Genomic DNA, 16,316 nt, shown 5'->3' with positions numbered 1-16,316 from the left:
CAGTAATAACAGAAAAAAATACGTGTCCAATCGAAATCAAATTAAGGAAGCACATTGTGAAGGCTTAATTTTCTATGTCCTCCTCTGAATGGAGTACTTAATTCTTAATGCATGTAGGTTTGTGTGTGTGTCTGTGTATAATAAATCTGTGCTCTTGATGAGCAAAACCCAACTCTAACAGTAAGTAATAGATGAATTTTTTTTTTCTTAATGCATTTTTGGAGTCTTTTACGATGCATTTTAGAGCATGGATTTTTAGTTACTGGTGTTAGAAACCTGAGAAATCATACATTCTCATCTAGCTTCTTTTACTTAAACCAGGAAGACATCGTTTGTAAACTTTTTGCATATGCCAGGTAGCAATCCTAGTATGCTAGCAAAATATCAGATAGCATGATATATCACTGACTGATGCTACTGCCATTGATTTCACTGAGCATGTGCAAGAAGCATACTGAGGTATGCTCCTTGCATTGAGTGTAGCAGCTAAGGGTGGAGTTAAAAAAGGTAAAAGAATCCAATAAGTATAGAATGCATCCACGTATAAAATGCACTGTAGTCCATACAAAATATGTATGTATTGGTACCTACAAATCCAAGGTGTGCTGTCTAGCTTTATTTTTTTATAATTGTTTGTTGGAAGATGCACCTAGACATATAACTTTTTTTTTTTTTTTGTGAGACCGAGTGTGGGGCTACTTCACTATAATGCCCCATTCTCGCCAGCCATAATAAAGAGAGTAAATAAAATATATATTGGATGCTTTGAACAGTCGGATTTCTGTAAACTGCGACGCGTGTGAAACATAATGCTACACAGCACAAACATACGGTTGTGTTTAAACAAATATTTCCATTCCAGAGAATTCTCTTCTGAGCTGTTGTACGAGAACATACGCAGACATTGCTTTGACATTCTGCACTGGAATGCTTTAAAATCATTCCTAGAAGATTTCTGCAAATGTTGAGGTTTATGCAATTCAAGCTGGTGTTAAATTGAAAGTGTCTTAATTTGTTCCAAATTGTTTAGATTGCTTTCATGCTGTTGCATATAATAATGATTGACAATGATTAATGTGGCGAGCATAAGGAGGCATTTCACAAATCAGTATGTGTTCTTAATTAAATAAACAGACTAAGAAAAGCAGATTGTGTTTGTTTATCTCCAGTGCAAATGTTTAGTGTGATTTAACAGCTTGAAAGCATGTAGTGGAGATATATATATATATATATATATTGTAGAATATATATATATATATAGAGATATATAGATATATAGATATATAGATAGATATATAGATATATATATAGATAGATATATAGATATATATATAGATATATATATAGATATATATATAGATATCTATATAGATATATATAGATATCTATATAGATATATATAAATATCTATATATATATATATAAATATCTATATATATATATATAAATATCTATATATATATAAATATCTATATATATATATATAAATATCTATATATATATATATAAATATCTATATATATATATATAAATATCTATATATATATATATATAAATATCTATATATATATATATATAAATATCTATAGATATATAAATATCTATAGATATATAAATATCTATAGATATATAAATATCTATAGATATATAAATATCTATAGATATATAAATATCTATAGATATATAAATATCTATAGATATATAAATATCTATAAATATCTATAGATATATAAATATCTATAAATATCTATAGATATATAAATATCTATAGATATATAAATATCTATAGATAGATATATATATATATCTATAGATAGATATATATATATATCTATAGATAGATATATATATATCTATAGATAGATATATATATATATCTATAGATAGATATATATATATATCTATAGATAGATATATATATATATCTATAGATAGATATATATATATCTATAGATAGATATATATATATCTATAGATAGATATATATATATCTATAGATAGATATATATATATCTATAGATAGATATATATATATCTATAGATAGATATATATATATCTATAGATAGATATATATATATCTATAGATAGATATATATATATCTATAGATAGATATATATATCTATAGATAGATATAGATATCTATAGATAGATATATATATATATAAACACAGATATTGTGTTTAAAAGAGAAAAGAGCGCTACTCTCTTAACAATGGAACTTTAATAGGTAGAATTTAATTCTGCTTTAACTTGCCAGACCTAATTTGTCTACAAAGCTTGCGCTTTAATTCCATTCATTTGTTCAATAAGGGTGTCTTCTTCACTTTGTGTGTTGTAAATGAATAGCGGCTTTAAATGTAAGGCTTTGAATGCTATGCCACTCTCCATGCTACGGTATTGGGTAATACTGCCGAAGCATGTAACATGTAGGTTGCCTTGAAATATGAAAGTGCAGTGGATCCAATCTGTACTGCAATTTATTGACATAACCGAGTTTTTCTTTGCAGACTACGGAACGGTGTTGCCGGTGGGTATATGATGCACAAGCTTAATCTCACTGGGGGTTATATAGATATTAAAACAATTCTGGTGGAATTTGAAAAGGGACCTTATTACCATAGCAACCAACAGACGGTTCCTGCTGATTCGACCGTTTCAGGGTTGCTACGGTAATCACAATGTTTTGAAACTTTGCACCAGAATTACTATTTATTCCTAATCCTGCTGTCTCTTGAACTTTTCGGTGCTTCTCACAATGTCAAAAACACCCCACAAAGCATATTTATTTTTCTATTAAAAAAAAAAATTCCATAGGTTTTCCAGTGAGTCATAGCTGTGTGTGTCAGAATTCCGAGTGGCAGTGGACCGCAAATGAAAAATCTTACTGGAGTCATTTATTAACTCTCACCTGCCCGCTGTGTGGATCACACTGCTACTCTCTGAAGCTGAGGGCCACGAGGTAGCTCTTGAGGTAAAGTTGGCAGGCAGTCCTGGCTCTCCCACCTATGATCAGTCCCGGGAACTCTCCGGGTCGCCATCAAGAAACTCTGGGACACAGGAGTAGCACTCCAGGCCCACCTCCCCTCCAGCCCCTGTGTTTTCCTGCATGTGGGGCGAGCCCCGCGCGGAATGTCAGCGAGACCGTCCACCAACATCAGCTGTACCACCAGTATTGTATAGTGGCCAGCCAATTATTACTGTTGCCTCTGGCATGCTCAACCAGGTCAGAATCCATTACTGGAGATTTAACTTGGTGCTGGAGGTGCCCTCTACACCCTGTCAGAGTTGTAAGGCTCCTTTATTCTACTAATACAGTTCACATTAAGTATCACTGAGAAGAGCGTTGGGTGTCATGCTGAAATCTTAGCTTGTCCTTGGCCCTCCCGAACTGGAATTTGACACTTGTAGTAATGGCGATGAATGAGATTAACTACTCTGTTCCATCTAAGTTTTCATAACACAAATTTTTTTTTTTTGCATGAAAAATGCATAATATTATGTACATTTGAGATTGAGTCAACAGCTTTAGATTTTTGTGTGTGTAAGAAGAAACTATCGTAATTAAAGCTTTCTTAAGAACAAAATCCAAAATCATTTTTTTGTATTTATTTTTGTAGAGATAAAAAATATACCCGACACCCTTTTTTCTTTTACTTTAAAAATAGGTTGTCTTGTTTTGTGTTTGCTAGGATTTATATATAGAGAGCACTGCGTATGACATGGATACCCGCAATTTCAGAGTAAAGATTGTTTTGGCACATTACCTGTTAATTCACCACTATATGGGCACGGTTAATTATGTTTTCAAAGTCTGATAGTCCATGTCATGTACTTCATGGAAGCCTCCATTAGCGCAACTCCACAGAGGAGACCGGGACTCTGGCATACGATGTGTATGATTCCGTGACATGTCACATCTGGTCAAATCGAACACGAAACTGCAGCCTGCGGTCTACCATCTCCTAAGTCTTGATCAGGGACAGATTTGAAGCTGTTCCTTTGGGGACACATGTTTTTTTGCCTTTCTTAACAAAATGACACATTTCATCCAGATCAGCTAACTGCAAAGGTTATTAACTAATGATGTATGTATTTTTGTCTTTTTTTTTTTTTTTTCTGTAGTATTTGTTACTGGCCAGCGGGTCGCTATTACATTAGTTTTATCGGTTCTAGGCAGTGAATGGTGGCTTCCAGAACAGATAGCCGCTCAGCGCTAGGCATTTTGGTTTGCTGACTGCTGACCACTAAATATTATGAAGTTTAGAGCCAGTGCGCAGCAGTTGCATTGTACTGATGGCATAATACTCAGCTCTTCTGGCATTATATGGGTTAATCCTGAAACAATAACTGTAGCAGAGCATTGATGAAGGGTCTTTGATCTCCCAATAAGCTTTGGCTTGGTTATTTCGGCAGCAAAAGCCGTACACTGTTCTCTTCTCTCTCTCTCCCAAAACCCAGTGTCTGGATCTGCTTACCGGAACAGCATGTCAAACGAGTAGAGGTTTGTTCAGAGTTAATCCTGCCTCGCTGCAGAAAAATGAGACTGATATACAATATGAAAAGCCAAGCCTAGAGGCCAGAATAAAATGTCAGATAATTAGCAGCCGTGTGTGAATAAAAGATGCTTGTCACTTGTAACATTAAATCGTTTATAATGACCCCATCTATTATTATCACTCTAAAGAAGTGCGAAAGTCAGGTTAATGTAGCAGTGTCATCGTGCGTTATCTACAGAATCTAAAGGCCAAAGGCAACCATAAGCCCCGTAGTGTCTGCAAACAAAATTCACTTCTGGGAGAGGAAAGAAAAAAAGAATCCATAAATATATAATTTGTGATTATTGCTCTCTGTGATGTTTTTTTCTGTTGTTAAGTTGCTGATTGTTGTTGATTGGTTGAGGCTTCCTTTTGTAAGGGTGGATGGGACAAAAGTAGAGCACGTTCCTTAAAGGATAGTTGAGTGTCGCCTTATACTTGCCAGCTATGCAAACTAAATCGCTCTTCCTTCTTGTTTGTAAAAGGAAATTGGGTGGATCTGTCTTTATAGTTTTATGGACCGTGCAAACGTACTAAAAAAACAGTGTGTTGCTTTTAGTGAAAACAAATACCCACTTCATCCGCTTCCCCTGCACGCGCTTAAGTTAAGAAGGAGCGCATCTATTCGGTGGAAAGGAGGTGCACTTAATCTTCACTGTAGGTTCTGCCAAAACCAATGTCACATTGAGCAAGATCAGCAAACGTTCTACTTTTTATCCAAAGAAATAAAGCATCAGTATCATTACACCAAGAATAAGAATGACTTTTCCTGGAGCCTGTCAAAGTTACTTTTCAGCTGTCTTGTTAATAATATATAAAGATTTTGAGCTGTCTTTAAATTCCCTGTTTTTATATAACCAGCAAGAAAAGAAGGGCCTCTCATATACGTAGTGTTAATATTGCCGCATAACAACTAACGGCTAGTGGGCAGCATATGGCGAACATTGTGAATGTGATATGTGAGTAGTCCAGCCTTCTTCAGGAATATCTAAGCATGCTTGCATTTACATAGCTCTTGGCACAGACCTACAATCAACATTTTATAAAAAAAAAAATAATAAACTGTTTTCAATTGGTGTGAACAGTAGAACCAGATTTAAATTAGACTTTCCTGTTCTTTTAAAATAGTCAAATGTTCCACCTTGGAGAATGTTAATGTGATACAGATCAGTGATGGCTCTCACTGGGGTTCTATGACTTGTCTGTACTGAGTTTACTAACACAGCAACTTGGCAGGCAAGAGAATACGCTTATCAGAGTAAGAGGCTTCCATACTACATAGAGCCAAACAGTGGGTCTGGCTAGATTTCCAATGATGTCATCCTGTTTTTACATCTGTCTTCCCCACCGCTATGGCTTATAGGGATTCCACGAGTCCGGCTCTTACCATTTCCAGATGTGTTGTACGCCGTTGTTTATAGCTAAATCAAGAAATTTGTATTTTAGACAGTGAAAATGTGTTTTTGGTACTTATTATACCTTTATAATTCTCAGGTAAGTAATATGGCAACCTGATTCCTGCATTAAGGTCGGTAGTGCATGTATTCTGATCATTATTAATAGGCAGGAGGCAGGAATAGCTGTGCTGAAGGGTGAGAGGAACCACAAATCGCCATTGCAAGAGTCTGAAGTGGGAAAAGTCAGGCAGGGAGTGACTGGAGCTATGGTGATCCGTTATAAACAGGCAATACCCTCTTTTTGTATCCCTGCTTAGCCAAGCACAGCACTCTGTTCCATGCTGAAACAAAAAAAAGGGACGGTGGGCCATAATACGTGTGCAGTTATAAATATTAAACACAGGTATAATACATGTACCCATTACTTACAAATGGGAGCTTATGTTCAGTGACTTGACTTTAATAGATTGTGAGTCCATTCCTAACCTCTTGTGTGTCTTTGTTCTCGCTCTCTCAGCAAAAAAGCTAGGTTACGAATGGAGAAATGGATTTGACAGTATTCTGTTTAATGCCTTGAACAAGGCTACGAGTCATCTTACTTATAGGCCTATAGAGACCACGCTTGGCAGACCATATCCATTGTGGTATGGAAGGAAAAAAGAACAGATGTGCTCACAAAAATGTAACATAAACAAATATGCCTTTCTGTTATGATTTCTCTTGGTTCTGCTTTGCCATTGAAAGCCAGAGCCAAGTTGATGTATAACAAGAAATACTGGATGACCACGTGGCACCAGCAGGCAAACAGCAGGGCTTCCATTGTACGAGAATCCCGCAAGCTCTTTGTGAGCTTCCCTGGGGGAAAACATCCATTAGAACACTTTTGGGTGAATATGCCCTTTAATGGCAGGTTTCACCAGAGCGTACAAGACTCACCAACTTAATCAGTGGTCATTTATCCTAAAATGATATTACCCATACCTGTAAAACCAGTTAAATCTGTAATGTAGTTAAATACTGTTATTGTGCAGAAATCATGTTCTAACATATACATTTTTTGCTTATACATGGCAGAAAACATCGTTGCCAGCTGTGCCAATTTCTTTTCTATATAGATGTATTAAAAACATTTAAATAACAGGTTAGATCAGTCCTTGATATGATTCCATTGTAATTAATAGGACCGGGCGCTTTTATCATTAAGGCAGCAGCCTGTGAAATTAAAACGGAGGGTCCCAGCGAATGCCATTACTTGTGACCTTGAGAAAGACCTGTCATAGCTGCTGTAACTATGCTGGTTAAGTCCAATACATTAAATAGTTTGGTGAATACATTTGATGAAATTGCTACAATAATCCAGGACATATTGCTTTTGTTACCCTGATAAACTAGAAAAAGTATTTCTTGCTGGTCTCACTTGGTAAGATGCTCTACCTTCCCACAGTCAGGTGTCCTCCTGAGCTTTGAGACTTGAGGATATCGGCACAGATCGATTATGTTATTAATGTCTGTTATCTCTACGATGTGACCAGTGCTCATTATGTACCTTTTTCTGCCCTTGTTAAGATAAATTCCTTCACAGCAAGGTGTTCTATAAAGGAAATGTGTAATCACTGTTGGAGAATTGGCTCATTCTGAAATATATTGCTCATGTGATGTCAGAGTAGGTAAAAAATGGCAGTGAAACTGCAAAGGGAACGTTACAAGAGAAATATTTGCTACGTCTTATTTCACTGTGTGCTCTTTTATTACATCTCTCTCTCTCTTCTGTCTTGCTCGCTCATGCTTTATAGTTTTTGTTCTGATCAAGAGGGTAATCCAAGGGCAGGGTGTTCTAGAATGAAATCAACGGTGAACTTGGAGTCTGGCATCGAACTACGGTGTTTCTGAGTAAAATTCTGTTTATTCATTCATTTCGATTAAAGTGGGGTGGGATTCTAGACTATATTTTGAAGTGTCTCTAGAACGTTGAAAGGTAGGGTAAAGTAGCATTAAATACACCGGTTAGCTTATCCTGTTAATCTCCACCTGAAAAGCCACCGAAACATTGCCTTGACTGTAAAGCCTGCTGTATGCTACACACTTAAGATATAGTTTTGATGCATTGTTAATGGACACCTGCTTTATACGCACCCATAAATCTGCATAAATATCTGTCAAATATGACAGCGTTCCTGGTATGTGGTAACAGCTTTGCCTGAAACTAATATCCGCGGTATAATTGTGTTGGTCTCCATCACAGACACTGTCAGATAATCCAAGTGTTCTAAAATCCAAAATGTTATTGGCAGAATTCTCCATTAATCATTAGTCATGGATAGAATTTGTGTATCAAAGCAATGCATGGGACGGGACACGTAAGAAGATTTTCCTGACGGTTTTGGAGCTTAAGGTGAGTATAACCTCTAGAAGGATGACGACAAGGCCGTGAAACACGATTGAGGTAGAAAAAGCTCCAATTCATCACACAGTGCTAAACATCTTGGTGTTTAGAAGGTACAAACAATACCTTGCTAAATTTTGGCTGATGCAGACCTTTTCTGTTACACGATTACGCTGGAATTTCACATGAGAGGCTAATCTGACATAACTGTTACTTTGTGTCATTTGTAAATTATTCACAACGCAATTTTACGCAGGAAAGTTGAAGCGACATAAACACACACACGTGGCTTTGGGCCCGTGTGCAAACGTCTGCAGAAATCTGTGATGTATTCCAAAGATGATTAGCCAAGTACAACATCCTAGGATCCTTCAAACTATCAAATGGATCACAGTTGGATATCCTAAATCCAAAATGACCTCCTTTTGTTAACATGATGAGAGATTTCTGGTAGCCTCGCTATACCACAGCTATTCCCTTTAATTCATTTTTACAGCAGTAATTGGGATGGTCTCCTGGTGAGAGAAGATGAATTTTTGATTAACTCCCTCACAGCTGTATGCGAGGTGAGAGCCCATGTAGTGGTTGGGCTATGACAATCGCAGTTTGCTGCGGTTCCTGGCGAGTTATATTGCCGTACTTAATGCTTGATCTGCATTTACCAAAATGTTTTAGGAGTTCTTTTCCAATTTTATTTTTATATACATACTGAGATATATCCGATGCCCTACACAGACACATGCAAGATATGCTAGATGAATTCTCTAGACACTGTGTGTCTAATATCTGAAGTCCAGTAACTAGATGTTTTTTTTTTTTGCCCACTTTGTTTGGTTTGTTATATTTTATTTCTTTTTTGCTTATTGTTGGAGACTGCCATTTTCAGTATACAGAAGTAGTGTGTGTGTGTGTGTATAGAGTTGACGAAGCACATAATGTCATACGGGCAAAGACACATCTATTAAGTGCATGTTCGTATAAGATTTTAGATTTTACTTTGATGTAAGGCTCTCCGCTAGGAGAGGCATTTTGTTTCCATAGCAATTTAATCAACAACCTTTCTGTGAGCGAAAATGAATGTTAGTCTTCAGTATATGGTGGAAGGGATTGTGATGTCATCTCTCCGAAGGGAAATAAATTAAAAACACCCAATTGGATTTTTTTTTGTTGTTGTTAACCTCAAGGCCATGAAACTAATTGTTTCAGCGAGATTAAGGAGTTGAAAGGTATTTTACTAGGTACAAATACTGAGGTTAGAAGCAGCGTACTTAATATTAAAAGCAATTATTCCACAGTCAAGGCTACTACAGTGAAATTTAGCAGATTGAGAGTTTGAGATTACCAATAACCACCTACAATATAGGCATATTGATTGGGACTCTAGAAATGCACAGTGTTGGAGCAGAAAATTAACATGTAGCATACTGGCAGTGATAGAAGTCTGTTGTGATAGAATGTCATTAGTCTCTAGAAATAAGATCTCTCTAGTTAAAAAAAAAACAAAAAAAAAAAACACAATATTGTAAATTAATGAAAGGCACAGTTTTAAGTTATATACTTTAACACATTTTATATTAATATTCTTGTCATTCTAGCAAAACTATTGTAAAAATTCTAAGGATTTTTAAAAAAATTATATTTTAATGTTTTTTTTTTTTTTTTTCAGAATTGGTACACCTTGACACACATAACAGTATGAAAAGGTTTATTTTTTAAGATGTTTCTTCAAAGATGTTTTGCCCTTTAAATTAACAATGAATGTTACCTCTTTTGTATTTATTTTCAAGGGTTTATTTCAAGTTTAGATGCCTTACCTGTATTTACAGGTACATTTAGGTAATCAATACGGACATTCAGTGGATGAGCAGAGTTATGGTCTATTCTTCTGGGGACATTTTATGGCCCAGCAATGGTTTCTACAAGCTCCTTATAGAATTGGCATATCTTTGTGGGGGGTTTTTTGTTGGTTTTTTTTTTCTCAGTGGAATGATTCAAGGTGCCATATGACCCCCAACAAGTTATTACTGTGTTTATCTGACTTTGATTTTATCTGATTTAAATCAGAAGGTTGCTGCTATGCAGTTTGGTGTCTGAAAACATTTTTACAATATATTGACATAATAAGCGTAATGATAATTATTTTCAGTGCTATACAGAAATGTGGCGACACAATAATTTGAAGTCATCTCTTGGGGTATAGAAAAATATTCTAATTATTATCAGGTTTTATGATAGTACAACAATATTATGCAGAGTATATCACAGTACATACATTCAAAGGGTGCGACAAAACTAGAAATGACAAACTCAGACAAACCTGTACCATTAGATAACACAGACCCTGCTCGCAAGCTTACAATATTGTTACGGTTAGGATTGCAAAGTGTTGACAAATCCCAGCTTTAGTTTAATGACATGTCCACAAAACGAATGCTATGATGTATCTTATAGATCTTTGAAAGCACAAAGATCGATACAGAACTGACCTATCTGGCCACCAAAGTGTTAATCAAAAGAAGCAGCTCAAGAAAGATTAAAGCTCTAAGCCTCTTCCGATCCTATTCTTAAAAAAAAAAAAATCATCTCTTCTGTAATTGTCTGTCATTTCCCTGCTAAGAAAAATATATTAGTGTCAAATTCCTCCATCAGCCAACAGGAGGGTTTAATGAACAGTCATTCCAGGGGTATTTATTGCATCGTAATTATGTATGTGAAGATGTCACCTTGACTGAGCAATCGTGGCTACCAGAATGAAATCATTCCGTTAAAGAAATGAGATTGAAATTAAAATTCTACACCAGACGATCTATAATTAAAAAGTGCCCACAGACTTTTAACGCTGCTAACAAAGACTATATCATTGGAGATTGGAGGGTGATAAAACGATGCACAGCCATTAAAGAATGGTTGTGACTTACAGATCTTAACTGTATCAGTTTTATGTAAGTTAGTTAAGCTAAAGTATCTGTCTGTGTGTGTGTATGTATATATATATGTGTGTATATATATATATATATATATATATATATATATATATATATATATATATATATATATATATAGATAGATACAGCAGTATATAGATCTATACATATATACATATGAATCCTATGTAAACGCATCGATCTTGATCAAATTTTTTTACGTTGTGTAAAATGTAATATGTCACTAGGTGTATATAACCCGATCCAGCGCCAGCGGATCCTCTTTACAATATCCAGAAATGCAATCTATGTGTGCATCCACGAAAGCAGATGTGAAGAAGGGCTGTTAGATGACCGCAACATTGTAATCTCTGACAACTCTGCCTGGAAATGAGCATAGCTGATAGTCCAGAGGTTGAAATCTGTTTCCGATAAGTCTTTGTAGCAGGATTGGAGATAGCCCTGTTTAGGGAAGGTGGAGAGATTTATTGATTACACATAGTAGTTTATACTGGGATTTTCCTTTCACAGCAGTTAAACCATGACACTTTTTTTAGAATACTAATATTTATTGGTGATGTTATTTGATTCTTGGTTGTCTAGAACAATCTCATTGTTTTGTTCAATTACAGTTGGAATCCCTGTTTGGTGAAGATTTGATGGTGCTATATAAAACAATAAATAATAATAATATAACACAGAATGCACCATTTATTCATATATATATAGATATATCTAGATATATATATATATCTAGATATATATAGATATATATATATCTATATATAGATAGATATATCTAGATATATCTATATATAGATAGATATAGATATATCTATATATATAAATAAATGGTGCATTCTGTGTTATATGTGGTACTATGCCTCCCTTGACAGTTCAAAGTCCATTTCAGACAGCATACAACTATAGACAACAATAATAGTGTGTTAAATGAGGTTTCCCAAAAATAAATAATTTGAACCTAGATGTGTCCAGTTTCTTCAGAATGCAGCCAAATAGAAAAGTGGACGAGATTATGTTGGCTCTGGATGGCGTGAAGTACACTCCCTGGCTCGTCAAAGATGGATAAGTCTATTCCAAAACAGAGAGGACTACAACACACCATCTCTGGTGACCATTTGTTTCTTGCTACCATCTATACAGGTCTTCTGGTTTTCAATGTCCTACCAAGCCTGGCCACCAGTAGTACATTCCTCTCCAAGATGTAATTTCTAGGTCAAATCAAATAAATCAATATTTTTGCTGCCCAACACTGTAAACCACATCAACTAGAGCACTTGTGCATACCTTCTGCTAGCATCAGTCTCAAAATAAGTTTGTGTTTTAGCTACGGAGTTAACTGTATATAGTGTATAGTGCTATACAGGCTATTTCACAGGAGTTTCCCGTGTAGTTGTGAAGTTTATTTGCACATATGGCAGTAGTGGAAGTTTGAATCTAGGTTACCACTGCGATTACTGCTCTCGTTTTTTGTTCTTGGATCCTCTTTTGCATGGGCAAATAATAATGCAGAGGATTTCTGTACATGCGTGAAATATCAGCCTCTATTTTTAATAATTGCTTGGCGTAGTCTTATGTTTATCTTCTACGTGGTATAAATAAATGCCGCATTTTCATAATAACTAGTTGTTGATCAAATATTTGTTGCTGCCAGCAGAACATCTTCTGCAAATGAGTTCGTTTCCACCACTTGGCTGTAATAACTAATGTTTCTGTGGTGTTATGGCATATGCATCACCAAGCTTCTCCTTTCGCTGTATCACAAGCTGTGATAGCGTGTTTATTTTTTTCCCATCTTCCCTGATTTGCAAACTGATTTGCATTTTTATGTAGGGCTGTGATTGGGAGCTAAGAGAACGTTGGAATAATTTGCTGAATTAAAAGTCAGCAGGGCCTCAGGTACCCAAGGAGTTACGTTTATACAATTATGTACATTTATGACGATCTGGAGCTAAAATATATATATATAAAAATGTAGATTTTTTTTTTATGTGAGAGCAGCTGTCTGTTCTAGGTTCTCTAACTTTCAGAGGAACTTTATAAGATTTTACAGCAAAAGATGAGCAAAAACGTTAAAATATTTCCACAGAAAAAATGGGAAGAAAAAGTACCTTTTTAGCAGGGAAATAAATAAAAATCCGTCTCTTTGTCATATACGCGTGAGATGGCTAATGAGCATGTTCACAGTGAGGGTAACATATGTTTGGTAGACCATTCTGTCCTGTAGCACAACAGGACCTGTCCATAGTGGCATCTGTTATGAGACCAAGCATGCCTAACCAGCACCTGCCTGAGCATGCACAGTCACTCAAGCTGTTCTAAGCGGTTGCAGATGTTTGTGTCCTATTGAGTATTAGCTAGCGGCCGGCATGGCATGAGGGCTGTCATGGGATTTTTGCATCCAGAGTCTGCTTATTTTGGAGACCAGACTCGATTCACAGGAGATACTGCTTCTCAACCGGATTCAAATCCTGGCCCTGTTTCATGATTCTGATATTAACACATTCTGTCACACAGTAGTCATGCACAAGATGACCTCAAATCACATGATGACATGATACTTTGGGAACACTTTTCTTGTGACTCCCTCTGATGGCTGACAGATCACTTTATGATGGCTCTTTGCTGCAGCCGCTTCGTTCCCCATACTTTTTTTAGTGGCCTATTAATTCTGTTTTCCTGCTGGCTGCAAACAGAGCTGTTATTTCAGATTCCAGTGCTGGTGTTATGGAGCTATTATTTCGTCTGACAGTTCCACTGTGGCACTATCCATCTATATTGCTAAGGTATTAGCAGAGAAAAGTTGGTTCAGTGGAAGCTGTCATAGACGTAGTCTGTTTTTGTTGTCAGCGCTGGTTTGCTCTGTAGTGAAAAGCAGAGGTAGGAAAAAATAGGCTTTCTAAAAAGCCAGCATAATCCATGTTAACAGGTTTCTCACTTGTACGTGTATGTAACATGACGTAAGGCAAGGACTATAGACTCTTCTCCATCGCAAGAGCTTCCCTTTATACATAACCGCAATGTTAAATGTTTGCAAGTCTAGTTGTGATTCTTACACCTATACGTTTACACCCCAGTGCTATGTATACATTTGGTTCATATGAAATACCTCTTATTTTTGTAATTATATTTTACTCTATTTGTACTAGCAGGTTAGTGAATACAGAAAATGGGGCCTTCGTTACGAATTCTCCACTCAACTTAACTCAAGTGCGCTGTATGGCATTATGAATATTGCATTGGTTCTATTCCAGTCTTTCCTTTCTAATACATGTTTTATTTTCCCTATAGGAGCAGCCAAGGCTTTATGCACATGAAGCTGTCAAAAACCAAAGAGAAGTATATACTGGGTCAGAACAGCCCTCCTTTTGACAGCGTCCCTGAGGTCATCCATTTCTACACGACTAGAAAGCTTCCAATCAAAGGAGCCGAACATTTATCACTCCTCTACCCTGTAGCTGTGCGGACCCTGTAGTGTGGCAATTGACTCGTCTGCCCCTTCCTGTGGACAGGGGTCTGTGAAGAATCTTTGTAGCCAGTACAGCTGCACTATAAGACAGCAGGGTACTGCTGGAGGCTATTCAAGCACTGGCATTGTGGAACGTAAATTAGAGGCTACAAACGCTTGGTTGTATCGCACTCAACGTATTTGCAATATTGCACTATGGTATTCACGATGAACAATACTTCTATTACGAAGAGGGACGGTGAAAAAACCCAAAGCTTTTTATCTGCCGTGGTCTGTATGTTGAGCAGCTCTGAACGTGGAAAGGAGTTCTGGAAACGCATTGCTTGTTTGGGTTGCGAAAGTTAGCAAAGAAATGTTACAATGTGAAGCAATGTTGATTATTTGCCAACAAAGATGTATTTATCACTTCTTTATTTTGCCAAAATCGCTTTGGAACCTTCAGTATTAATTTTCGATTTACGCGCGTTTACTAATGAATCTGTTGATGCTACTTCCTGATGACACTGAAGGAAGCAGTCACCGCAATATGTAATGTGGTTCCTCGATTCACAGGTTGTACTTCTAGGTTCTGAGGTGCAGCTTATTCACAAAGGATTGACTAATCTTGCCTATTCAAACAATGCCACTGTTCATAGAAGGGGAAGTGTCAAGCAAAATACTGGTGTAGATTTCTCACCTAGTTGCTTTGAGGGGTACGTGACTGGCTTCAGGATCATTATCGTTCAACCAATATTGACTGCTGAATCCAAACAAGTTCTGTTCTGCGGTACCTGTGGAAAAAAATGGTGCAAGGAAAGCCTGAACGGAAGACTCAGGCCTGCTCGGACATTACACCCACAAACCCATGCCTCTTGGAGCAATAATCTATCTCTTTTTTTTTTCACTTGCGGCATCCATTAATCCTAAATTGTCAGTTATGCGGTAGCACGTTATGGTTTAATTATTTATGAATAGGTTATGTAAATAAAGAAAAATAGCAATTTAATATATAAGTATATTTTTGACCCCATTTTTGGTACAAAGAACGTGTGGTTGTGCACCTTCTTACAGTCGGAATGCCTTAAGAGGCAGAGTTAACCATGTTTTGTGTTTGTACAGTGTGACTGTTCTGTTGTGGGAAAGCGTTACTCTACTGTTAATAGGTTGATAAAAAAAAAAAAACAAGTAAAAGAATCAGGGTATTGTTGTTTTTAACTGTTTGCTTGTGAAACCTGTTTTTGTTTCGTTTAACTTTCCAAATAGCAAAAAAAAAGTACAGTATTAGGGTCCCCAACTGTCTTATCTCTAATAAAACAGATCTTTGGCATGTTTCAGTAAAACTTACGGTGTCTACCAAAGCAGTGTCATCAATTCTTCGTATGCTTCTTCTTGTCTGTGCTATCTGCTTTTGTATTTCTGACTAAGGTAGTCTAAATGTAATGGGACATGTTTGAATTCTCTTAAAAAAATATGAAAATTCCTAATAAGTATCCGAAGTAATGGTTTATTCTCTTATTAATTCAAATGCTATTCACTTTTGCTTCAAAATTTTCCCTTCATTACACTCTTATTCTAATGCAAATTGGGATCTTGTTTTCGAAGAACT

At 36.2% G+C, this 16,316-nt stretch overlaps 1 protein-coding gene across 1 annotated transcript in view; it reads left to right on the top strand.

Moving 5' to 3' along the window:
* The window catches only part of SHB (SH2 domain containing adaptor protein B), a 96,330-nt gene extending 80,262 nt beyond the window's left edge, over positions 1 to 16,068 (top strand). Inside the window, exon 6 of the mRNA XM_053465797.1 lies at positions 14,554 to 16,068. Coding sequence (XP_053321772.1) covers positions 14,554 to 14,737 — 184 coding nt within the window. The 3' untranslated portion in view covers positions 14,738 to 16,068. The remainder of the gene's footprint in view (positions 1 to 14,553) is intronic.
* Positions 16,069 to 16,316: the final 248 nt, after the last annotated feature.

This window comes from Spea bombifrons, chromosome 1, assembly GCF_027358695.1.
Source record: "Spea bombifrons isolate aSpeBom1 chromosome 1, aSpeBom1.2.pri, whole genome shotgun sequence".
Taxonomy (NCBI): Eukaryota; Metazoa; Chordata; class Amphibia; order Anura; family Pelobatidae; genus Spea; species Spea bombifrons.
The sequence above is the reverse complement of the archived record's forward strand: the minus strand, read 5'-3'. Positions and strand labels throughout refer to the sequence as shown.